The sequence below is a fragment of the Aulonocara sp. 'chitande type north' Nkhata Bay genome, linkage group LG10, assembly GCF_057382095.1.
Source record: "Aulonocara sp. 'chitande type north' Nkhata Bay isolate Kocher_YH1m ecotype deep benthic linkage group LG10, A_spYH_male_GT1.1, whole genome shotgun sequence".
Classification (NCBI taxonomy): Eukaryota; Metazoa; Chordata; class Actinopteri; order Cichliformes; family Cichlidae; genus Aulonocara; species Aulonocara sp. 'chitande type north' Nkhata Bay.
In genome coordinates, this window is record NC_141353.1 from 3,890,078 (window position 1) to 3,916,213 (window position 26,136).

General features: G+C 43.7%; 1 protein-coding gene and 1 long non-coding RNA gene across 5 annotated transcripts; both read right to left on the minus strand.

The window, feature by feature from the left end:
• Nucleotides 1-7,850: 7,850 nt before the first annotated feature.
• Nucleotides 7,851-11,090, minus strand: LOC147320051 (uncharacterized). Of its 3 annotated transcripts, none has more exons than XM_086307863.1 (5): nt 10,952-11,090; nt 9,903-10,120; nt 9,215-9,643; nt 8,976-9,029; nt 7,851-8,901 (listed from the first exon to the last, which is right to left on the minus strand). In XM_086307863.1, exons 2-5 carry the CDS (start codon nt 10,027-10,029, stop codon nt 8,459-8,461), a joined length of 1,053 nt encoding a protein of 350 aa, XP_086163989.1. In that variant the 5' UTR covers nt 10,030-10,120; nt 10,952-11,090; the 3' UTR covers nt 7,851-8,458. The 3 variants fall into 3 exon arrangements, with proteins under 3 accessions (XP_086163989.1, XP_086163988.1, XP_086163987.1); XM_086307862.1 differs by lacking the exon at nt 10,952-11,090 and adding an exon at nt 10,761-10,878; XM_086307861.1 differs by lacking the exon at nt 10,952-11,090 and adding an exon at nt 10,709-10,864.
• A 13,038-nt stretch (nt 11,091-24,128) lies between these two features.
• On the minus strand, nt 24,129-25,606 carry LOC147320052 (uncharacterized). Of its 2 annotated transcripts, XR_015131138.1 has the most exons (4): nt 24,728-25,606; nt 24,538-24,631; nt 24,336-24,447; nt 24,129-24,243 (listed from the first exon to the last, which is right to left on the minus strand). It is a non-coding gene; the product is annotated as an uncharacterized LOC147320052 (long non-coding RNA). The 2 variants fall into 2 exon arrangements; XR_015131137.1 differs by having other exon boundaries at nt 24,538-25,606.
• Between the last annotated feature and the right edge of the window lie 530 nt (nt 25,607-26,136).

Below are 26,136 nucleotides of genomic sequence, written 5' to 3' on the forward strand. Positions count from 1 at the left end.
AGGCGTAACCAGGGAGTCGTTGAGACTCTCTGTTGCCTTTGTCTGAACCTCATCCGAACAGCTGTATGATAATCAGCGGCACATGATCCGCCTTGGGGGGTTCCAAACCCGGCTATTGTCTCCTCAAAGCGTCTTCTTCCACTGCGCGGGCGCGCACAAACCACTAACCCCTTATTGATTTAAGAAAAAACTCCGGTCTGTTGCCGAGTCCCGCACCTGTCGCAGGAGAGTAAACACACCTAAACTGTTAGCTTTAGACCTTGAACTGATCCTACCATTGCCACCGACCTTTGTTGTTATCCATTTTAGTAGCCAGTTAATGTTTTAGTTCAAGTAAGTGTTAATGCTATCGAAGCTGTAGAGAAGCACAAAATAAAAATGTGGCAGCTTGACTGTTTATTAATATAAATACTTGTTTGAAGGTGAGTTAACCAATTCTTCATCCCAGTGCTTCAGTTCCAAAATCCCTGTCACTACAGTGGATTGATGAGTCACTGTAGCACAAATTAACAATATTAATACTGAATAAATAATATAATATATAAAATCTGACACATGATTCCACCATGGTAACCCCAAGGCATTTCAGCTACGTTCATTATTTTTTTCATTTTACAGACATGTCAGTTGGTATATGTGTGCTGTGACGGGGGCTGGACGACGGGTGGATACCTATTGATATTAAAATGAGAAAGGGGAACGCGTGCCTGAAGTGGCCCCCTGAATATCCTGGCACGCTTCTCTGCAGATAACGAGCACAATACGGAAAGGAAACATTCTAAAAGCGCAACAAAAGTCCTCCTTTAAAATATCGACAGCCTTGGAAAAAAGGACGATTTAGCAATAGTTTGATTGGGCAGGTGTAACCGTATGCCTGTAGGCCAAATAAATCCTGCTTGGACAGGAGAGGAGTTGTTGTGTCTTCTTTAACTTTCTTGTCTGTTTGAATTGTTATCTGTTGCATCCATCCATCAACTTAAACCATCTGAGTTTTATGGGGGAAAAAATCTCGTTTCAGTTAACTGAGGAGTACCCATGAGGAGGAGGTTTGTAGGTTTATCGTTTTTGTAATCTGTGTTGTTTTTAAAGTTGGCACTATGTGCTCTCCCGACTTGGCCCTGATTGCCAGCTATCACCTCATTACAAACTTTTCAACTGTTTGTTTTGTTTTGTTTCTAACACAAAAAATAAACACATTTATGGTGAGAATAACAATGTATTTATGATACATTGAGAAAAACATCATGTACCACACAGTGGAAACTTCTGCTGTGGACCTGGCTGCACATAGAAATGTCCTTTCAGCCCCATCACTTTGAGATCAGACTCAGTGTAATGCAGTCACCTGTATGTTATATATATTTTACTGATCACTGAAAAGTACAAATCCATATAAATCCTTGGTTCTGCACATGTTTGCTACCTAAATTGTAGAATCATCAGGACCAAACACTCATGTTTGTGGACTGTGGGTAGAGACCAGATTTGACCTGCGGGTGTTGATTTTGACTCGTGCTGTTAACAATTTTGTAATTGTTCTTTTTGTATAAACTTTTATTTTAGGTCGAATTCATTTGCCCAAAAAGGAGAGACAATAAAGTTTGAAATCAGTTTAACTTCTTGATACTTTCAAAAAATCCCCATTGATATAGCAATTATTTTGTTTTTTATTTTTTTACCATGATGATCACAATGTGAGAATACAAAACGGCAGAGAAAATGATCAAATATCTGTGCTTCAACTGGTTAACTGAAAAAAAAATAGCCATCCGTCTGCTGATGTGTGTTAGAAGTTAGAGCCCATAAATAATGCAAAACATCAGAGCTGCAGTTGTTTGTTTTTGTGCACGTATCAGATGCTCTGTGTGGTTTTATGTCATGAAGCAAAGGATGTGTGGAACACCTGTTCCTGTACATCAGATCATATGTCCATCCTACAGCCCTCATGTCACACAGACATGACAATTACCTTATCTGTTGTTCCTCTGGGTGAGACAGCAATGTTCTTTAATGTGTGCACTCTGAGCGTATACAGTATCTGCATCCTCCTGCAGATGCTGCAGGAGGATGCCTGTGTCTTTGTGTGGGGAGCAGATGGACAGTGCACCCTCACTGCTGTTGTCATCTGTATTACTTGCGAGGGTGTGACATGAACGTGCCACAGGGCATGGGAACCAAAGAAGAGTTATGTAAGCCCCCACCCCGGCCGCCGCGGACCTCCCATTAGTTTGAGTGGTCGGCATCTGCTTCGTCTATGGCCCCGCAGCAGCTTGGAGATCCTTCTCCCTGAGGACTCTTGAAGGGAGGGTAGCTGCTGCAAATCTGACTCGCGCAGGCTCTCAGGGGAGAAGTCAGCCGGTTGTGGCCACTTCTGGAGTCCCGTCCTGTTGTCTGACTGCACAACAATGGGAGGTACGGGATGGATGTGTACTGGGTTGTGATGTTCTGTTTGTGTGCGCCCATATGCAGGCAGCCTCTAATTTTATGCATGCCATGTGACTTATTGGTTTATCTCATTAAGATGCTGGATGCACTGCTGGGTACCAGAAAAGCCTTGCCACCTCCCCACTGAATAAATTTATGAGTCAAAGAGGTGTGAGATAGCTGGAAGTGTATTATGAGGCAAGTCACTGGCTAAAACTAACAAATATACAGTATCTTCTCATCTTTACAGCCTCCAGCCACATGTCATGAAATGACCTTCTTAAAGTTTTTTAGGAAATTTACTTCTCATCTGCTCAGGACATCTGTATCTGCTTACTTCCTCCAGGCTGTGCTTGTAATCCTTCTAGGCCCCAAACTTCTCCTTTCAAAGCTGCCACAACATTCAATTATTTCCTTTGTGCTGATCTACATTTCTTAATATCATTCCAGGCAAGTCATATTAAACAAAGATTTTTATTTATTTATTTATTTATTTTTACAAAAATACTTCATAATCATTTAGATGTTTAAAATAAAAATGGAAAGGGCTGGCATAGTTACATTAATTCATACAGTTTGGTAATGAAAAACACTTGTTTGAATGGGTATTTGCAGTGCACGCTCAGTTTAATTATTTGGTTCACAGTAGTTTAGTTCTGCTTCTGCAGCAATCACGGTGACCATCCTGAGTGAGGAGGACCCTGAGCAGGTGGCTCTATGCAGGTCAGACTTTGGGAAGTGCAGCTCATGTCTCCTTGAAACTAAAAGAGGTCATTCATCAGCTCATGCAGCTTTAAAGCATAACCCTGCTTCAAAATTGCAAAACAAATGAAAACAGGATATTCTGTCCTAGTGTGTGGTGAGTTGATCAATCCACTTCTGCACCCAGAAAAAAAAATCTCTCCTGTTTTCTCCATGAGTATACTATTTGTAAAGTGTTTTTGATTTTGGTTCATTTTCAGTTTTTTGGTTTTCCTGAGTAGCACAGTGACTTGAGTTGAATGCCCTCCTGTGAAAGTTGGTTACTCATCCAGTTCATATGGTCTGCTGTGGGCCTTCATGTAATTGCAAATAATAATAAAATATTTCTACAAACAGCTGGAAGAGAAATGGAAGACTCAGTGAGTGCTTTTTAAAAATATATGTATGTGCAAAACTGAGAAAGATTCACTGAGAAAATATTTAAACAAAACAAAGTATATTTAAATTATTACATTATAAAAAATACAGCAAAATAAAAAAAACAGATTATATAGATAATCCATCACAAGGTCAGCTGTAAATATTGTCTGTAAAAAGAAAAATACCTTATGTGGAGAATTTATCAAATATAGAACTAAAGAAGCACAAAATAGATGTAAAAGTACAAGAATAAGAATAAGTTACCGTCTGTTACGAAGTTTTCTAAATAGAAATATTGCAGTAAATTGTTGGTTAGGGTTTAATATGCTGATGATAAGTACTTGTGGCAATATCAGGAACAAAGCATGTTTATGCACGTTTTCATGTGTTAGAGCCCGGACTTCAGTTCAGGCTCTGAGGTGAGGAGGAAAGGAGGGAGGAAACAGAGCAGCAGCGGAGGAAGGAATAGACATAATCAGAAAGAGATTATGAAAATAGTTTAACATTTGGTTAAACGTTGTACATTCATTCCACCCATTTATTTCTAAGAGATGCTAATGTGAAAATGCAGTCCGAGTGTGCTCCGGTTCATCTTGCCTGTTTCATGAAAGTGCACGTGGCAGGAGCCGACCTCTGCACTCTATCATCAGGGTTTTCTTTGCTAACGTGCTAAAGCAGTTATTAAGAATTTCTTCACACTGCACTCTAGCTCCTCTACATTAAACATGTTGCCCAATATGGTCAGCAAGAGAAAACTTTTCTGCTTAATGATGCTATTTCTGTTCAAAAACGAGCAACTGTTAATCTCAGAGCAGGGAAATTGGAGCCAGCAGCAGCTTGTCCAGCACCCTGATCTCTAACCAGTCTCCCATCAAGGACCTGAAGTTTATCCACAATGAGCATGCACAAACCTGAAGCAAAGCTGCTGCTTTCTCAGCCTGACAAGCTCAAGCCTTTTCTAATAGGACACAGACACGTCCATGAAATTGAGAATTGAGTGGAATTAAAGGCAAGCCTGTTTCCTCTGATAATGCCTAATTTCCAAAGGATGAAAGTAATATAAAGAATAGATGGGAAGAATTATGACAGAATGGTTTCACTTTGGTCTAATTGATATCAGCTTGTCCTCACAAAATGACCACTGGTTGAGGCTACGGTCATACTACCTTGATTACACCCAATCACATCTAATCTCAGAAGCCAAGCAGGGTCAGGCCTGGTTAGTACTTGGATGGGGGTACCAGGTGCTATAGGAGTTGGGTGTGGCTCAAGAGGTACAGCAGTTACCTCAGCTAAAGGTGAGTAATGAACGTTTTTCATTGGGAGTGACTACAATGGACAGGATAGACATATCAGAGCAACAGGCTGGGATGAGAGGTTTGGAGGCTAAGTTATAGTAGAAGCAAGTTTAGGTGGTTTCTACATGTACAGAGAAGTTAAAGTTGATATATTGGACAAAGGATGTTGAATATGGAGCTGCCAAGCAGGAAGACCACAGAGTGGGTTCATAGATGTAATAAAGGAGGGTATGCAGATGGTTGGTGTGACAGAGGAGAATGCTAGGGACCTGGGTGCAACTGCAATGGTAAAACCAAATCCTTCACCCATAATATGGAATAATTTGATACTGAAGTAATATCACACAAGAGTAGACTCTCTTCTCTTATATTCTATAATTTCTCTCTGATCATTTATTTTATTCTCGTTCTTTTTATTAATAACATCTTATTCATATTCATCTTTCTAACACTTTCACAATTCCACAGACAACAACAGCAATAATACTGCAGCAGCTAGTATTTACTGACACTTGTTCCCTCCTCTGCAGGTTGTGTGTCCATGGTAGTGTTCATAATGCTGGTAAATTAAGTCCTGGGGACATGCAGGCTAAACAGGTTAATATGAGGATGACTGTCTTCAAAGTTCTTCTAGAAAGAAATCTGCCCACTCTGTGAGAAAAATGAAGAGTTTGATCAAAAAAAGGGAAGCAGATAAAAAACTGCCCGAGTTCCTTTTAATGGGTGCAACCTGTTATTGTCTTTGTATAACTTCACAGATCCAGTTTATGACTATAAACCTTTTATATGGTTTTAAAGAAATTTTTAAAAATTGCTTTAATATATGGAAGGAAGAAATCTGTGTCTCCGATCAAGTCCCAAATCCTTCCCGAAACAACGGCCGCGATGAAGTAAATAAAAGTGAAGTCTTTGGCTTAGCAGCAGATGCATAATTATGCTTTTGTTAGGGCACAAAAGAAATCATGATAATTATCTAAACCCGTCCAAGCTGAGCAGCAGCTCTGGCTTCCTCCAGTCCTACCTTTCCATACTTAGCCCTGCAGCAGCTTCAGTGGCAGATGGGAGATGAAAGGGGGAGCTGGATGAACGAGGGAATGAAAACAGGTGTTGGTGAAAACTGAAGAAAAGGAAAGGCCAAGGGGTCAACTGGGGCATTAGAAAGGGGGAGGAAACTTACATATAGACTTGCAGACGGACAGATCGATGGATAGATTTTTTTCTTTTTACCCTTTTCAATGTGCCTCTTGAAATCTGTTGTCTTGCCAAATGGTGAGCGGCTCTGCAGAAATGTGAACATTTACACTATAGCTAGAAAGAGTGTGTTTCACTAACTATTTTAACTAAAGACTGTTACAGTGTTTCAGCAGCTATACTGTTCAAAGCAAGTAGTTCTCATATTCTAAAATATAAAGTCTAGTATATTATTTGATCCAACCTTGTTTGTTTTAATCTACCTTTTTTATTATATGGGTCACAGCATTTTTTACCTTTGACATTCATTCTTCTGACCATAATGCACCATGTCGTGTGGAATAGTACAGAGAAATCCAGCCTATGAAGGTATTTAACAACTGAATGGATTCGTGTGTAGATTTAGTGTACCCTCCAATAAGTCATACTTTATTCTCAAAGAAGAAGAGGGGGGGTTGGAATCTGGCAGAATACAGTTTTATAGGCACTCAAAGTGAATAAGGTCTTTTCAGAAAGGCTTAAGTCTCAGTTTTAAGGGCTCCGTAAGGAACTGAAGGTGAAAGACCCGCTCACAATGTGAATACAGCTGCCTATTCAGGACCCCAGCCCCCATCCAGACACAATAATGCTGCCCCCTACCACTCAGCGATGGAGGAAACGGCATCAGATTGTTGAACTCCTGCTGGATCCCGCCCTCCTCCCCTCCCTGCTGCGGCACGCCGGCCCAGCCCTGGCAGCTGTTTAACCAACTGAGGCAGAAGGGCTGCAGGAGAACAATGCAGTTCGACTTAACCATTCCTCTTTCTCTCTCTATGTGTGTGTCAGTATCTGTCACTGCATTTAATTAGGAGAAGCTCTCTATAAATGAGACTACCACCACCCCAACATCTGACAATGCTAGGCTGCATATTTATGCCAAAAGACAGAAACTTCATTACGCTCATTAAATCTGTCAGCGGAGAGACGGAAATTCATGTTTTAGTCTACAGTAAACAACAGAGCGTGGATTTATTGGGATACATTCAGTTTATTTCTGTCAATCCCAAAAGAGAGTTTGGAGCACAGCCACAACAATGCAGTACATGTGCACTGACTTATAAACTGTTTGTGTTCTATCTTGTCTTCTGTAAAGGTTTCAAGAGGTGTCGTGTACATAAAGTTAACATTCTTCTTATTGTTGTTGGAATGATCCACAAACTAACAAGCTATTCTGATAGCTTCACACAGTTGTTTCCATATAAGATGCATTTGCACATTGATGTAGAGAATGCTTATACAAAAAAAGCAAATTGTCATCATCTCAGCACAGACCATCCTGGACAATCAGTGCAGCAGAGCCCCCTGCTGCTACATCTGTACTCCTGCAACACTTGCTGGGTGTTTCTGTTGACACCGCTGGTCTGCACTGTCAGGATTTAGTGAGAGCTATTTAAAGATAACACAATCTTGGGTGATAAAATATTACACATAAATGATAAATCTTTAAATGTATTTCTAAGATATTTAAGCTACTATGTGCAACAGCACTACTGTAATCTCCTGAGGGAAGCACATTCAGTAGAAATGACCCATATTCGCTAGATGTGCCTCTCTGACTTAACCTTCTTTCTCAAAGTCAAACACAACATGACGTTTCCCATTTGACACACTGCAAGAGATCAACCAAGCATCTCAGATGTGCTAGTCATCAGAATAGGACTTTCAGGGTGTAATTTAAAGATGGTAGCTTCACCGGAAGCACTTAGTTCCTGCACAAAAGGACACTTGGAAATTGTAGAGTGTTTGCATGTTATAGATCACAGCTCAGAGGTTGGCTTATGTTCTGTTTAAATACACCAGTTTATTATATTTTTAAAAGAACTTAGTGAAATTTTCATATTCAAGTGTTCATGTTTGCAATGTAAAAAACCAAAATCAATCACAAATAATATACTTACTTGTATTTTAAAAGTATCTAACACACACCACAGTTAGCGCTCAGACATAAAGACCATATAATGGTCAAGTGCAGACATCCACTCACCATTACAGTACACGTGATAATCTCCAGACATAAAGTAAGGGAAACGTACAACATAAGGACACAAACGCATTCTGAGAACTTTTCAGAGGCTTTAAACAAGTTGTTTTATCAATAGAAAATGTGGTGGAGTCTCACTGTCAGTAGCAAAACGAAAAACTCTCCAGGTTCTTTCTTTATGGCTAATATTGGTTGTTTTTGCAATCCACTTTCATATAACCACACAAACAGTAATTCCAACGATACAATGAGTCTACCAATAGTTTTAAAATATAACCACAGAAAATCTGCTGATTTAAAAACCACAGGTGAAGTCCAAAAGAACCGAGAAGTTCCTGCACCTGAAGGTCATGTGTGACGTCAGTGAGATAACAGACCCTCACACCTCCATGTGTCACTGCTGTTATAATGCCGGCCGTCCATTCAGTTTGTCATGCATGAGTGCGATGGCTCCACCTGTGAAGTCTCTGAGCACCTGCACCGTCTCCCGCTGGAGCTGCAGCGACTCGCGCACAAACTCCTGCTGAGTCTCTGCCAGCTGCTGCACTGACTCCGACAGAAGCTCCAGGGAGCGCGACACAGTCTCCAGCAGGATGTTGGTGGCGTGCTGCTCCTGAAGGCTCAGCGATGCACTGTGCAGCATGCTGTCTCTCGTGCTCTGCGAGGACTGACCGGGCGACGGAAACGCAGCCGCAGATGCCGGCAGTCCAGTAGACGTGTGAGGTTGCGCTTGTTTCTGGGTGCTGCTGTTAGCTTGGTGATCATCTTTTGGCTTTGCTGTCTGAGTTGAAGGAAGCATATCGTCTCTTTGTTCATCGTCCGAGTCTCCAAATGCATTTTCAGTATCTGAGAAAAATAAGACACATCAGCATTTTCTAAGTACTAACATAAACCAGAAAAGCAATTTCTTGACAGCTCACCTTCTGCTGGAGGCACCTCATATTGCACATCAAAAGATGGCTGTGATGAGTCCCCTGCAACATTAACAGTTCAAATCAAATCAAATCACTTTTATTGTCACTTTTACAGTTCATATAAAACTAATTGCAGGAATGTGAAAAAAGACACTGCATGCAATAATTTATAGGACATGTGTGTGTGTTCACAATGCACTCATGTTTAGACTGAAATTAGGTCAATATGTGACCCCCTTTGCTACCTGACTGTCCTATCTTGTAGGAAGAAGGTGGAGGCATAGGTGTCATGTCCAACCCGCCATTAGGAGAGCTCTGCATTGCAATCATATCATCCTCGTCCAATTCTTCTTCCTCCTCTGGCACATCGTCGTCTTCCCCCAGCAGGCCGAAGTCACCGGAGCTCTGCTCCTCATCGTCCATCTCCAGTATCTGGAGGACTATTTTCTCTGTCTGGTTAAGATCCCGGGAAAGGCGTGAGTTGAGGCCTCTGTTGGGCACTGTCCCCGACCTCATAGCAGCCACTTTCCGTTTTGTGTCACACTTTAGGTCAGACCACTTCTTGATGACTTCTATGACCTCACGTTGGCACTCTCCAATCTCATTGACCCGTGCAGTAATCTCTGCCCATGTGCGCTTTTTCATGTCTGTTGGCACACCACGATTGAATTTGCCTTTGGGAATGAAAAAAAGAAATCCTGTCACTGCCAGTGACTGCATAAGATTAAAGTTATTATAATACAGAAATTCGCACTCAGTTCTTGCATACTTTGCACATTTAAATGTTTCAATTACCTCTGCTGGTAACGTTTTCATGACCAGCCACATCACACTCATTTATTCATTCTCCAGACACAATCTTTTCAGAAAGAGCTGAATTAAAAAAAAATAAAAATCCTAAATGCTGTAAGCAACTGATAAGCTAATACATACCCACAACAACCATACGGTGCTTCCTAACTTCATCCAGCAATATGTGGACTTCACTGAAAGAGAAACGAGCCTTTCTTTTCTTGAAGCGTGTCACACTGTCTTGATTGTAGTATATGGGTGAAGACATTCTTCACACACTGTGTCGGTAGGTATCAAGCTGCTCTGAGGTCTCTGCTGTGCTTCAGCTCCTCCAGGTGTCTGATAGGAGGCTCAACAGTCTGATTAACAACAAAGTGTGGACGGTAAATCGTGTCTTGTCTCTCTGATGTGAGTTTAATGTTAGATTAACGGTTATACAAAAACAACTGGCATGATGAAACGTCAGATTAGTAGTATTCATAATCTGTTATTCTCCTGCATGTTTAAAAGAGCCACGGACACCTCTGGAGCTCGAGTTAGTCGATAAGTTAAACTCATAATAAACTAATATAATTTAAATTTAAGTTGTAACATACACAGCTTTCAAGGTTAAGCAGGAAAATAGCTCAGGCTCAGCTTTACACTATCAGCTCTGGAGGAGTGAATGAACAATGGAGGATGCTGTGCTCACTTCACACATGCGATAGCATAGTTAGCTTGTTACATTTAGAAGCCACTCGTAGCTACTTGCTAAGGATACCTTTACATATCGCTCGTTATTCTATTGAGTGATGGCTCTGTCATCTCCCATTACAGTACGCTGAACACTTAGCTAGCCTAAAGTAAAATTACAAAATACCCACTATGCTAGCTATATGCACCAAGGCAACGTTAGCTAACGCTACGCTTGTTTGGCTAACAAACACGTTGTTAAAACGCAACCTCACCTCAAGAGGTACATGCCGATAGCAGAAATAGCTAATGAGATTATGAACATACCCCCGAGTTAAATAAATTGGGATTTAGTCCGGAAACGTGAAGATAAACTTCCTTATCGCCAAGATAGCAATTGTCAAGTTACCCGCTGTGACGCCATCACTTCACAATTTGTGTCCGGTTAATATTAACTACATAGCTAAGTAAAGCTTGTTGACGAAAACAGGGGCATTAGAGTGGGAATTCAACCTTACCTATGAGTGTTTGGTTCACATCTAACATATAGCGACGACAATCATTTATCTGGCCATTTAACTGCTGAGTTTTATAATCTATTTTAGAGCTGTGCGACTTTTATTTTGAAGGCTCTAGCCGGATTTCGGTATCGTTTGCCATGGATGGATAGCGGAACTATGGATGTGTGTCCCAGAGCAACGTGATCTCAGCAGAGGTAGCAAAAGTACATACAGTCTGTACTTAAGTAGAAGTACAGATACTTGTGTTAGAAAATACTCCAGTAAACGCTGAAGTACTGATTCCACTTCTTTACTCAAGTGAAAGTAAAAAAGCACAATCTCTGAAATGTACTCAAAGTCCGAAAATAAAAAGTAGCTCCTTGAAAGACAATTATACCATCTATTTTTATGGACAGGTAACTCTGCTCTATTAATGTCATACAAATACAATATTAGAATAGAATACAATAGAATAGCCCTTTACTGTCATAATATATATGGACAACGAAATTGTGGGTGCTTCACACCAACCGTGTCAGAATAAAATATTAATTATTCAGACATATGAGAATACAAATGTTATTTGAATCTAAATACTAATTCTAATGAATGTGCTTAGCTTGAATGTGTTATTTAGACCACAAGAGGGTGACTTTGCCTCCACACATAAAAAGAAACATAAGTACAGTTAGTAGTTACACTGGGAGCTGTCTTCCATTTGCTACACCAACAGCATACTGTATGATGTCTTTATACTAGATGGTATAAAGTTGGTCTAACAATTGAATTCAGTAAATGGAGCTCAGAATCATCAGCTTAAATGTAAATTAATCACACTTGATTTAAACCAGCACTAACCACCACAGCCACTGTGTAGCAGTCAAACACAGTGTTTTACTGTGAATTTACCATTTTAATGCAAACTAACCTTTTTATCCTTCACAAACTACAGAGTATTTTCATGTAACCCATAAAACACATCATCTGGTTGTAATGTTTTCAGTCAATCACCCAAGTGACTTCCTGAGTCTCAGATCAATGCAGGTTTCCCCATCCTTATAAAAAGTACATATTCACTGAAACTAGCACCATGGGCAAACAATGAGATCAGTTTCTTGATCATTAATATGCAAATTGACATGACCCTTGATCAATGGGCAGTTGGGAAATGGCTGCAATCACAACATTGTAAGATGGTGAAAGATGTACCCTTAGGCCCCCTCCTCGATTCAGAGATGGTCTTTCCTTTTTCACCTAAAGTGGCCTCCTTGACTCCCCACTCAAACCAGCGTTCCTCCCTGTCCAGGATGTGTACATCCTTCTCCTTTATGTCAAGTCATGACATTTTGCATATTAATGACCAAGAAACTGACCTCACAGCCCATTGTTCAGCAGTGTGTTTGCTGATTTTGTTGAGCTGATAGAAATGTTATGTCGAGTAGAAACGCTACTCCCTTCATGCTTACTCCTCATCTGTAGTGCTAGCTAGAAGCTGACTACAACATATGCCTACTAAAGTAGGCCTACGAGTATAAACACTGTAAATGATACCACTGAGCCTAAAGCACTAAGCCTGTTTTGAAAATGGAAGTAGTTGAAAGTACAGATATTTGTGTTAAAATGAAGGGAGTAAAAGTAAAAAGTTATCAGAAAAATACTCAAGTAAAGTACAGATACCTTGAAATTGTACAGCAAGAAAGAATTCGCACTTTGTTACTTCCCACCTGTTTCTCAATCATATATTTCTGACTCCTTAAAGTAGGCGGCATTAGTACTTAAGCATCCCATCATGCAAAGTGTTTATTCCGAGCTTTGCAGAATCATTAATTTATTTTAATTTTAATAAGGTTTGCACAAAACTTCAAGGAAACATTTGACAAGTCTCAGTTTCACCAGTTTGTTTTTGCCATGACAACCTTGTGGATCTAGAGCAGGGGTGGGCAATTCCAGGCCTCGAGGGCTGGTGTCCTGCAGGTTTTAGATCTCACCTTGGGTCAACACACCTGAATCACATGATTAGTTCGTTACCAGGCCTCTGGAGAACTGCGGGACATGTTGGCTGTGTCCCAATTCAGGGTCTGCACGCTTGAAGTACGCGCACTACGGGTACTACGTACGGTGCGTACTATGAGTACGAGAAGTGCGGAAGTGAGAGGCTTGTGAAATGGGACGGTATACGCTTCGTCGTGCTGTTCAGGTTGCCTAGCAACCATGATACTAACCGCGAGACACGTTACATACAGCTTTGTTTGACAGAAATGAAGGAGAAAAATGTTTTGTTGGTCATTCATTTTTGACATCACTTTGATTAGTTGAGTATCTGAGGCTGAGACCACGGGACTGTAAAACATGATTGTTGGGCTTCATTTCTGTGCTGAACAGTCATTTAAGATTAGTTAGTAAATAACAATTAGTTGTTCATGAGACTAAAGTCATCTCACTGTGGTAATGTAAATATAATATGGCCAATTTTATAGTATTGTCAGATTATTATGATATAAAAAAAACACCCAGCACGCCCCTGCGGGCGGTTTATCCTTCAAGCTCGGGTCCTCTACCAGAGGCCTGGGAGCTTGAGGGTCCTGCGCAGTATCTTAGCTGTTCCCAGGACTGCGCTCTTCTGGACAGAGATCTCCGATGTTATTCCCGGGATCTGCTGGAGCCACTCGCCTAGCTTGGGAGTCACCGCACCTAGTGCTCCGATTACCACGTGGACCACCGTTACCTTCACCCTCCACATCCTCTCGAGCTATATATATATATATATATATATATATATATTAGGGGTGCAACGATACACAAAATTCACGGTTCGGTTCGATACTTTGGTGTCACGGTTCAATATTTTTTCGATACAAAAAAATGTTCATGCATTTTTAATTTGTCATTTATTAAAATTATAAATATATATTTTAACTCAAAAGTACAGTTTTTAAATTTAACCCTAACCCTTGTGCGTGTTTTTTATTTTGACAGCGAATGCGCACCTGCGGACCACTTATGTGCAGCCCTGGTTATTTAGCTCATCATATTGCAGCCACAGAAATTCTTTTGTCCATGAAACCATAAAGCTGCACTTTCTTTTTGCCTTATAGTCTGATTTGTCATAACTTTTCCGTTTTGTGGTAAGCTTTTCTTTGGCTGTCACTTCTTCACCCTGACCTGTCTTATTTGGCTCAGCAGAACTGAAATGCTTTTACACGCTCACTCACATAAGCTCAGCGATTCTCTGCGCGATCAACCTCTCACATGTTTAAGCTGCGGGAGATTTCACTTGTCATGTTTGCATAGTAAGCTAACGATTAATAAGACGATGTCAGAGGAATTGGTGCACAAATTATCATCACTCACCAATCAGTACTGTCACTCTCTATACACAGTTCGCACGATTGCAAAGTGAAAGCAAAAAAACAAGCGCAAATTCAAACGCGACTTCAATATGTCACATATTGACAGTGGCTCACCGATGCCAATGACATAATTACCCAGCTACATTTCTGAAAGAATGCAAAAGCATTGACATATATTTTTCCTACAATAGCCCGACGGGCAGGGAAGAGAAAGATTTTGGTAGCCCGACTGAAAAAAATCGCTAGCTCCAGGACGTCGGGCTAGCGATATTGCAAGCCCTGTATCTGATTGAGGAATCACTCATCTTTGGAAAAGAGAGTTTATTACAGAGAAATGGCTCTTTCCAAAATAAAAGCTATACTATCCGCTTCTTCTGGGCTATATTCTCAGCAGCATAAGGAGAATCATGTGCTAACAGCTGTCTAAATGACTCGGCTAAAGTTAGTAGCATGCTTGCTTTTTTTTGTCTGCTTCCACTTGTCTTTGCACTAGGATGATGTCGGCGTAAATGTGCAGTCATATTCGTTGTGTTCCCACTAGTGCTTTCAGGTTAATCTCGTTGAAATGACCTTAACGCCACAACACGGCAAATCTCCGTTGACGAGCTACCGCAGATCGCTCCGTGCATGGGGCTAGACGGCCAACACGTTAACGAGCTAACACACTAGTTCACACCAATGTAATTGAGCATTGCATGGCACATCCAACATACTGTTTTACTTTAGTCCATGACTCGCTTACCTTCAGGGTCATACGTCACATGAAAACCAAAATAATTCCAAACGCCAGATCTGAATGAGGTTCAATTTGCCTGTTGCAGGGAGAGCTTAACTTCTGTCTCGCTAGCTTGCCCTGCGCTCTTCCTTCTGACTATGCTGTCTGTGTTGAGCGCTCAGTGGATCTGCGCTCGACAGTGCAGCCTAGGCGGAGTAGTCGAACACAGATCCACTGAGCGCTCAACACAGACAGCATCGTCAGAAGGAAAATTGATAAAATAAATTACAAATGTTGTATTGTTCGATACATATGCGTACCGAACCGAAAGCACTGTATCGAACGGTTCAATATCGATACGAATATCGTTGCACCCCTAATATATATATATATATATATAAAATCACTGACTTTCAGCTTGTTGTGTTTGTGGATATATGACTGACTTTAATTATTAAGCTTATTCATAAATAAGTGACGTCATGTTCAGTACTTTTGACAGTTCACTTTTCGGCCGCTCCATCTTATTAGGGAAATTCCACATACATAAATGTAAATTCCAAAACTCAACCCCATCATTTAATTTGTTTTTGATTGAAATAGAATATTACTTAAACTCTATTAAATTAACTTCCAATAAAAAAGGTTTATCATTGATTGAAATTCATTCAGAAATGTTTAACGAATGAGCTGTCACAACTTTCAAGTACACAGTATGTACAAAAGGCCCCGTAGTTATGGGTTTATTCTGTTCAGTTGTTAGTTCACCTGTAGTTTTTAGAGTGGCCAGTAGAGGTCACCCCACCGCTTTGTATGAGAGACTATGTCCAGGGAGAGACGTGGGCAAAGCACCTGAGCTTTTCTGCTCCAGATTACTGGCAGAGAATTGGTTATCCCGTGAGAAGTGTGCGTTAATGAGCAACGTAAGTTGGTGATGTGTGAGGATGTGATAATAAGATGTGTTTGGGACTGTAACCAAGGTTAGGGGGGAAATGATTATGTTTCTGTCTGTGCCGCTAGCGGGTGCTAAGCTAAGCTAAGCTAACTTTCCTGCCGTGTGGTTGGGTATAGCTGTGTACCTGGTTAGCTCTCTCAGGGGGTCTACGTGTGAGTCGTGGGTAATATATGGCCTATGGTATTAAAGGGGATGTTGGTTTATTTCCTGCCTGTGTTTATGTTGATGTATTCTGGAGATATTGTTGTGAACACTTTAGTAATGTAGCATTTTCTTTCTGTTCCGTTCAGAGACCACACACACACACACATCCATGCCCACGCACCTAAACCTGTATGCAATACCTGCTCCTCTGACAACCTCTGTTACCTTCAACTGTGTGAAGTCAATACAAGAGTCTGCACTATCCTCGGTGTCTTCATTGTCTCCCTTCTGAACATTCATCCGGGCCTTGAGCAGTGTTCTGGCCGACACTCCGGGGAGTGGTAGCTGCAAACCTGAACTAGCACCTTACAGTCCTTCCAGTACAAGCTATCTACCCAACATTAATGGTCCTTCGAGCCGGATGTAAGCTGCTTCTACCCTAACAAGATGGATGATATTCAGAACTTCTCAGCTCTTGGTGCGCGCCCACGGCGTAATGTACGGCGTCCCCTCCGCTATGAAGCTTATGAGACTGACTTTCCCGGGCTTGGTGCAGGTTACCAGGAGGAAAGTGAGACAGGAGGCGACACCCGTTCTTCCCACCATCCTCCGTCTGACCCCTCTGATGACCGCTCACACGGTCATGTCACACCACTGAGAGCAGAATTAGAAGATATACAACGTGAAAGGTTCCTGTTCCAGCAGTCGCATGACCAGATGAAAGCTGGGCTGGCTAATGTCCAGGCCCTTCATGCTAGTTTGCTGCAGTTGTTGGACCGTGTAGAGAGTCTGCAGCTCAGTCCACCGCCCAGAGCCCCTGCTGTTCATCTCCAGCCACCCCCTGCTGAAGAGGAAGAGGACTGGCCTTCACCACCTCCTCCTGTTGTGTTCAAGGAGGAGTCTGTCTCCAGCCAGGGTCCAGTTGCGGACCGCATCGATACGATGCTGAAAGAGCTCCAGGATCTGAAGAGGGAGTCTATGGCTGCACAGGAGAGTCAGATCATCCCCCCACATGAATCTAGGCCAGGTTTCACTTCTCCTCAGCCAAGGATCACCTACCCTCCAGCGCCGCCTCCGAGAGCACACCCCCCTCCATTGCAACCACTGCCAACTCCATCCCCGTCCTCATCTACTCCTTTCTTGACCTACAGGGGGCCTCGTCCAAGCATTCCCAAGCTCTCACGCCGTGATCCTGGGGAATTTGCTCGTCTAAAGATGGCGCTAGAGAACTTATTGCCCCCGGAGAGTTCAGAGCTTTTCAGGTACCAAGTCTTGTTAGATCATCTACACCTGGAGGAAGCAAAGTTGATAGCGGACGCTTACCTCCATTCTGCCACGCCCTTCAGTGACACTATGAACGCTCTTAACGACAGGCTTGGGCAGCCCCACCAGCTTGCCCTGAGAAGAATTGCTGCTGTCATGGACTCACCTGACATCCGCCGAGGGGATGCAGCCGCATTTGAGCGATTCTCTCTCCACATCCAGTCGCTCGTGGGCATGCTGAAGACTTTAGGCCCTGATGGGGAGGTTGAACTCCAGTGTGGCTCCCATGTGGCTCGACTCCTTAGTAAGCTTCCTTCAGAGCAAAGAGCTGATTTCCGTCGGTGCATGTACAACCATTCTGGTCAGGCTTACACCCTGGATGACCTGGCTACCTGGTTAAAGTACGAATCCTGGTGTCAGGACTATGACGGCTTGCCCACCCCAGCGATCACCAGAGAGAAGCCTGATGTCAGACCAAGCAGACGCTCTGTTGCGGTCCTTCACAGTGCAGAGAGCTCACCCAGGTCACCAGGTACCACTCCAAACAAAGCTAGGCAGCAACCCTACTGCGCCTTTTGCGATAACCGTGCCCATCACCTGAGTCAGTGTCAGGAGGTCATCAAACTGAGTCGCGAACAACTCACAGACTGGATAAAGACTAACAAGAGGTGCTGGCGTTGCGCACGCTCCCATCAGGCAGCACAGTGTACCCTCAAGAAACCCTGCAGCCTGTGTCAGGGTCGTCATCTGCAGGTCCTTCACGACGTGAATTCGAAGTTCTTAAAGCCACATGGCTCAGTGTCTGCTCCCCCACGAGAAGGTGAGAATCCTACGGGCGTCCTGTACCTCGATCGTCCTACAGAGAGCGGCCAAGTCCTGTTAAAGGTTGTCCCAGTCATCCTTCACCATAATGGCAAGACTTTGAGCACTCACGCAGTTTTGGATGATGGGTCAGAGAGGACTATGCTGCTACCCACCGCTGCCCAGAAGCTTGACCTTCAAGGCATCCCAGAGACACTTCCATTGCGCACTATCAGGCAAGATGTGCAAACTCTGCAAGGATCATGTGTCTCATTCGAGATCTCCCCTGGTGGCAAACCTAAGCTGAAGTACAAAGTCCGCAACGCCTTCACCGCCACCCGTATCGACCTAGCCGAGCACAGCTACCCGGTGGAGTCCTTGCAGCGGAAGTATAGACACCTCCGAGGCCTGCCTCTCCAGTCCTTCAAGAAGGTCAAACCTCTCCTTCTGATTGGCAGTGACCACCCACAGCTCATCACTCCAACTGAAGCTGTCCGTCTTGGTCCACCGGGTGGTCCCGCCGCTATGCGCACCAGGTTAGGGTGGACACTACAGGGTCCCTCCAGCCTTATAGGTTCCTCTTCGCTGCCACAACAGTGCCTCTTCACGACCGCCATTCCTCCCCAGGTGAGTGAGCTACTCAAACATGTAGAGAAGTTATGGCAGGTAGATGTTGTCCCGGTGCCAGAAGGCAAGGTGGTTACCCGTTCAAGAGAAGATAACTATGCAGTTAGCCTGCTAGAGCAGAAGACAGTTCGTGTAGATGTCGAGGGCATCCAACGCTATGCCACCCCCCTCCTTCGCCGCGAGAACATGCCGCACCTTAAAGCTAGCCCTAACGCTGTCGTTCCCAGTTTGAGAAGTGTGGAGAGAAGGCTCCAGAAAGATCCAGAACGAGCTAAGGTCTACCGGGCAGAGATAGAGAAGTTGGTCCAGGCCGGTTCGGTGGTTAAGGTGCCCCCCTCTGAGGTTGCTCATGCAGATGAGTCATGGTACATCCCTCACCACCTTGTTAGCCACAATGGCAAAGATCGCCTTGTGTTTAACTGTTCGTTCCAGTTCCAAGGCCAAGCCCTCAACGAACATCTTCTACCTGGGCCCACCCTGAGCGCATCGCTCCTTGGTGTCCTCCTTCGCTTTCGAGAGCATGCCGTAGCCATCAGTGGTGACATTAAAGGTATGTTCCACCAGATTCGCCTTCTTCCCGAAGATCGTTCCCTCCTGCGGTTTGTGTGGCGGGATCTACACCCCGAGGAACCGGTGGCCGTTTATGAATGGCAGGTCCTCCCCTTCGGTACAACTTGCAGCCCATGCTGTGCAACCTTTGCTCTGCAGCGCCACGCCAGGGACCACACGGAAGGAGATGATCCGCTACGTCACTCTGTGGGACAGTGCTTCTATGTTGATAACCTTCTTCAGAGCGTGCCGACCCCTGAAGAAGCCCGGGACCTAGTGGACAGGCTAAGAGCCCTCCTGTCTTCTGCTGGATTTGTCCTTCGCCAGTGGGCCAGTAATGAACCCAGCACCATTGGCCACCTACCTGAAGACCTCAGATCCACAAGTGCAGAACTTTGGCTCACTCAAGACAAATCAGACACCTCTGAGCCAACTCTGGGCCTTAGCTGGCACTTCCCCACGGACACCTTGGGTTACAGACACCGCAAAATCAGTTATGGCGCCCCCACTATGCGGAATATTTATAAGGTTCTCGCGAGCCAATACGACCCACTGGGCTTTATCCTACCGTACACCACCCGAGCCAAGATGCTGGTGAGGCGCCTTTGGGATCAACAGAGGGGATGGGATGACCCGCAGCTTCCGCCAGAACTACTCCAGCAGTGGAAAACCTGGGAAGAGGAATTGCCGTTCCTTGCACAAGTCCTGCTTCCTCGCCCGTATCTCCCAAAGCACATCACGGAGTCAGTTAGTGAGAGAGAGATTCACATATTCTGTGATGCGTCAGAGCAGGCTTATGGCGCAGTGGCCTACATGAGAACAGTGACAGGTGATGGCAGCTCACATCTAGCCTTCCTGATGGCTCGCTCCCGTGTTGCCCCTAAACGCATTCTCTCCATGCCCAGACTTGAGCTGTGTGGTGCCCTCTCCGGAGCTCATCTTTCCCGTCTCCTTAAAAATGAGCTCACTCTGGACATAAAGAGAATAGTGCTGTGGTCTGACTCCACAACTGTACTCACCTGGTTGAGGTCCCAGTCATGCCACTTCAAGGTCTTCGTCGGCACCCGCGTGGCTGAGATCCAGGAATTAACTCACTCGCACACCTGGCGCTATGTGGACTCAGCCCAGAACCCCGCAGATGATATAACCCGGGGGAAGTCCCTTCTCGAGCTCACCAGACCCAATAGATGGAGTCAAGGGCCTCCTTTCCTGCTCCTAGGTCCAGAACAGTGGCCTCCAGAGCCAAGTGGCACCCTGGCTGAGCCTCCAGGCCCATCTGAGCTCCGTAAAGAGACCTTTTGTGGATTTTCTACCACCTTTGACCCCGCCACTTCGAACTTCAGCAAATATGACACCTGGACACAGCTGCTGGAAGCGGCTATTACGCAGTTGCATGGGGCGGCCAAAGGCGGTGGAACTTCATCGGCTTATGACTATGTTCGAGCAGAGATGGATGTCCTGAGAGAAGCTCAACAGGAGAGCTTCCCTGAGGAGTATCGACTCCTTAAGCAGGGGAAATCCATCAGTCGCAGCAGTCGTCTCCTTGCACTATCCCCTGAGTTCGACCACGAGAATGAGGTCATCCGTGTAGGTGGACGTCTTCGCCGCTCTGAAGATCTCGCCTTTACCAGCTCCCATCCTTTAGTTTTGGATCCGACACATCCAGTCACCCGCCTGTTCATCCAGGACGTCGACAGTCGCCTGCGCCATCCAGGGCCAGAGAGGGTCTTTGCGGAGATTCGGCGCACTCATTGGATCCTGAGAGGCCGGGAAGCAGTTAGGCGTTTTCAAAGGACCTGTCTTGAGTGCCGCAGATGGAGAGCTCGACCAACTGTTCCCAAGATGGCGGACCTGCCAGTTGCGCGCCTCCGCCTTTACAAACCTGCCTTTTATTCGACAGGCGTGGACTGTTTTGGACCCTTTGAGGTCAAAATCGGGCGCCGTGTGGAGAAGAGGTGGGGCATCATCTTTAAGTGCCTAACTATCAGAGCGGTCCACCTTGATGTCCTAACCTCCATCGATACGGATGCCTTCCTAATGGCACTTCGCCGTTTCATTGCCAGGAGAGGAACTCCAGCTGAGCTGTACTCAGACCAAGGGACCAACTTCCGTGGGGGAGAAAGGGAACTGCAAGCAGCTTTTGCAGCCATGACCTCTGACCTGCAGAAGCTCCTGGCTCCCCATAAGATCGTCTTCCACTTCAATCCACCAGCGGCTCCTCATTTCGGGGGAGTGTGGGAGCGGGAGATTAGGTCTGTCAAGACGGCACTCTACACTACAGTAGGATCCCAACCCCTTCAAGAAGAGGTCCTCCGCACGGTCCTTGTGGAGGTGGAGGGCATCTTGAACTCCAAACCACTAGGTTATGTCCCGTCTGACATCAGTGATCCTGATCCAGTGACCCCCAACTGCTTTCTGATGGGGCGGCCTGACGGAGCACTTCCTCAAGTGGCTTATCCCAAAGAAGAGCTCCTGAGTCGCCGGAGGTGGAAGCACTCCCAGGTGCTGGCTGACCATTTTTGGTCTCGATTCATCCGGCTGTACCTTCCAAGCCTGCAGGTTCGGCAGAAATGGAGGTCATCCCCCGCAGATGTCACAGAAGGTTCGGTGGTGATGATCGTAGATCCTCAGCTGCCTCGCGCTTCCTGGCTCGTGGGCCGCATCTCCAAAGTCCACCCCAGTCCCGACGGGCACATCAGGTCTGCTGACATCAAGGTGAAGGACCGGACCTTCACCCGACCTGTGGCGAGGCTGGTGGTGCTGCCTGCCCTCCCGGACGAAGGCAAAGGACAATCACCGTAACTTTGTTTGTAAAATTGCCTTTTGTTGTGAGCAAATGTACTTCATACATTTGGGGGCGGCTGTACAAAAGGCCCCGTAGTTATGGGTTTATTCTGTTCAGTTGTTAGTTCACCTGTAGTTTTTAGAGTGGCCAGTAGAGGTCACCCCACCGCTTTGTATGAGAGACTATGTCCAGGGAGAGACGTGGGCAAAGCACCTGAGCTTTTCTGCTCCAGATTACTGGCAGAGAATTGGTTATCCCGTGAGAAGTGTGCGTTAATGAGCAACGTAAGTTGGTGATGTGTGAGGATGTGATAATAAGATGTGTTTGGGACTGTAACCAAGGTTAGGGGGGAAATGATTATGTTTCTGTCTGTGCCGCTAGCGGGTGCTAAGCTAAGCTAAGCTAACTTTCCTGCCGTGTGGTTGGGTATAGCTGTGTACCTGGTTAGCTCTCTCAGGGGGTCTACGTGTGAGTCGTGGGTAATATATGGCCTATGGTATTAAAGGGGATGTTGGTTTATTTCCTGCCTGTGTTTATGTTGATGTATTCTGGAGATATTGTTGTGAACACTTTAGTAATGTAGCATTTTCTTTCTGTTCCGTTCAGAGACCACACACACACACACATCCATGCCCACGCACCTAAACCTGTATGCAATACCTGCTCCTCTGACAACCTCTGTTACCTTCAACTGTGTGAAGTCAATACAAGAGTCTGCACTATCCTCGGTGTCTTCATTGTCTCCCTTCTGAACATTCATCCGGGCCTTGAGCAGTGTTCTGGCCGACACTCCGGGGAGTGGTAGCTGCAAACCTGAACTAGCACCTTACAGTCCTTCCAGTACAAGCTATCTACCCAACACAGTAAAAAACCAAGTGTCAATTTTACACTTACAGAGTTGATTTTAACTCTGCTTCAGATAACATTTGGTCCCACTCAAAATTAGTTAAATTTACTCTATGGCCAGTGTTAACTTTTCAGTGTTAATTGTACTCAATTTAGTGTCAAAATTAACAACAAAATGTGTAAAAATATTTAACACTGAGGGTTATTCACACTGTTCAGAGTAATTTGATTACACTTTATAGAGCTATTTTTACTCCAAATTTAGTTTAATAATAACACTCTGATGTGTAATAATATATCATTTTTATTTCTCTGTAGTGTGATTCTTTTCATATTCATCTTATGATGCTATATTACTAAATAACTGATCTATCCTACATTATGGAAATAACAAATATACAGGTTAAAGTAACAGCATTTATTATGTTTCTCAATTCAGTGTCATTTAATTAACGTAACAAACCTTTACAATTCACAGTTCTATGATGCTCACTAGAGAAAGCAATATGACATTTCCCCAATGTCGTAGTTGCAGAAAAGTAACAAAGTTGGTCAGGGATGAACTGTATGATGTACCAAAGACATAATGGGCCCTAAAGAGTTCATCAAGGGCTCCTACAGAACCTGTCGCATTACATGGAAGTGCATGCTTCTCAATCACAATGAAGCTGTGAATGCTGCTTCTTGTGGATCCCTGAGTAAGATGGTAGGGCTGACTGCTTCGGGTGATGTTGTCTAGATGCTGCTGTACACTGGTTCCAGCCTACAACAACACATTAAACAACAGTATTAAGTGACTATCCTCTGACAGTAGATTAGCTCAACTCACTGTCCATGAAAATAGAGGTGATGGAAAGTATATTTTAAACAACATACCTTTGGGAATTTGATGAGGTTATTGACAGCTTGAGATGCAGACATCTTTCCTGGTCTCTTTCGCCCTTGTGCAGATGGTAGTAGCAGATGTAGCAGCAGCAAGATGGTAGACAAGTCACTGTCCCAGCCTACAGACGAATAAACAAAGAATTATTCCAAAAATACATTGAATTGACAGAATTACCTATATAACCAACAATGGCAAATAAAAACAGTCACAATCATACCATTCTCAACTTCAGTACCTGACTCAGCATTGCACATTAACTCCAAGAGCTCTGAGGTGGGGACAAGTCCATGACTTTCCTTTACAACCTTTGCTTTGAGATTGGTGAGCCACCTCTCCAAGAATTTGCTCCCAGTGACCTCACAAAACAGGAGTCAGAAATCTTGTTCTATCTGTAATGCAAAAATACAGAACATAGAGAGGTGTATGATTGAATCCTGCCTACAAATTACATCAGTATCATTTAAATGATAAGTGAACTTACTTTTGGGAGATTTGCAAACTGAGACGCTTCTTTCCTCCACAGCTTTTCTTTGAATGGTCTTCAACCGCCATGCAATGTATCCTGAACTGCTCTCTGGATCGTAGTAATGTTTCTATGTAATTAAATAAACGAAGAAGGACTATGTTATCAACATTTCTGAGGGCAATTATGTATGTAATGTTGAAAAGTTCCCTTTACTTACATATCCATGTTGTGAATATGGGTCTTCCAGATATGGAGACAGAGCAACAATGCCCTGCGCATACATCACTCTTACACTTTTAGGGGGAGATGTCCTAATGTATAAATTCAATAATTGGCATTAAACATCACAATTAAAAATAATACAATGTTTAAAATGTTTCTTTATATCTTACATTTTTGATTCTTACCCATGTCATTCTGTCATCTCAGCCTCAAGTATGTTTCTCATCCGTCTTCTGGTTGCATCTCTCAGAGATTTGGTTTTTCCATACTCTTAAACCTTTCTATAAAATAGGAACATTACTTAATATTACTTAACATGTCATTAACATTGCTATCAGTTAATTTACACAAAATACATATTTCTTACTAAATAATGAGCAAAACTCTAAAGTAGTGTATGCCTTTGGCATTTGCTTAAAATAATATAAACCAGTAAAGTTAACTTTATGGTAATGTTACCCACTTTTTCTGAAAGTATGTTCGCTTATGTAAGCTAATTAGCGATTATTAGCTTACTGATAAACGGTAATTTAGTTGTTCAAACTGTGCGATTTGACATGTGACAATGATATTATTTAGACAGCAGAAATACATAGTTAAAATGTTTTAGGTTCATATTAACGCAGTGAGAAGATAACGAACATCTTAACTTTTAGCAACTGCTAGCATGTAGCTACTGGAATGCCATTAAACCTATGGGTAAATGCTGCTAACATGTCCTCACTCGACATCAGTGAAACTATAAAGAGCTACTTAGTTTAAAAATACCTTTTAAACAATGTTACCAATATGGGAATGTTAACTTCACTTACCTGACTGTGGCAGCTCTTCGGAGAAAATTTCATGCGCATTAGAGCTCTGAGGCCACACACGCCTGCGGACTGGTAATAATCAACACTGTGTGGAGTGAAGTCTTCACTGCGTGACTAACAAACTTTACACTGACTTTTAACTCTGATGTTAGAGCTGGTTTACTCCTCATAGAGTTGTAAATACTCTATCTAGGTTAAAATAGGTTTACTCTGAAATATTGACACTCCATTTTTTACTGTGTACAAAGTTGTTATGAAGTCTGTCACATTCCCCCCCCCCCCTTTTTTTTTTCTTTTTTTATCCTTTATTTATTTATCCTTCCTATTTCATTGTACTGTATATTGTTACTCTTATTTGCCTTGTATGTACTGGAATGACTGACTGTTCGCTTTATAATTTCAATAAAGTTTGGAGAAAAGAAAAAAGAAACCTCTTCGGCAGCTCCTTTCTGCGGCAAACTTATCCACACCCACCGCCGCGCTATGAATTGTGGGATATATGGGACCACGAAGCATGCACCGGACCACGCTTGGTATTTTGGGAAATCGACGGCGCATTTGGAGTATGTATTTGAAGCACACTTCGAATTGGGACAGCCGTCGTCGCGTGGCGGTGACGTAACCGCACTTAAAATGCGTACTTCAAGCGTGCAGACCCTGAATTGGGACACAGCCATTGAGGAGCTAATTTAGCCATTTAAATCAGCTGTGTTGGTTCAAGGACACATCTAAAACCTGCAAGGACACCGGCCCTCGAGGCCTGGAGTTGCCCACCCCTGATC

What these genes read in the sequence shown, in the direction of transcription:
- LOC147320051 (XM_086307863.1), bottom strand. Translation starts at nt 10,029, where the DNA reads ATGTCTTCACCCATATACTACAATCAAGACAGTGTGACACGCTTCAAG. An exon ending in GCACCGTATGGTTGTTGTGG is followed by an intron (nt 9,644 to 9,902) that starts GTATGTATTAGC and finishes TCATTCCCAAAG; the next exon opens with GCAAATTCAATCGTGGTGTG. An exon ending in CTACAAGATAGGACAGTCAG is followed by an intron (nt 9,030 to 9,214) that starts GTAGCAAAGGGG and finishes TTAATGTTGCAG; the next exon opens with GGGACTCATCACAGCCATCT.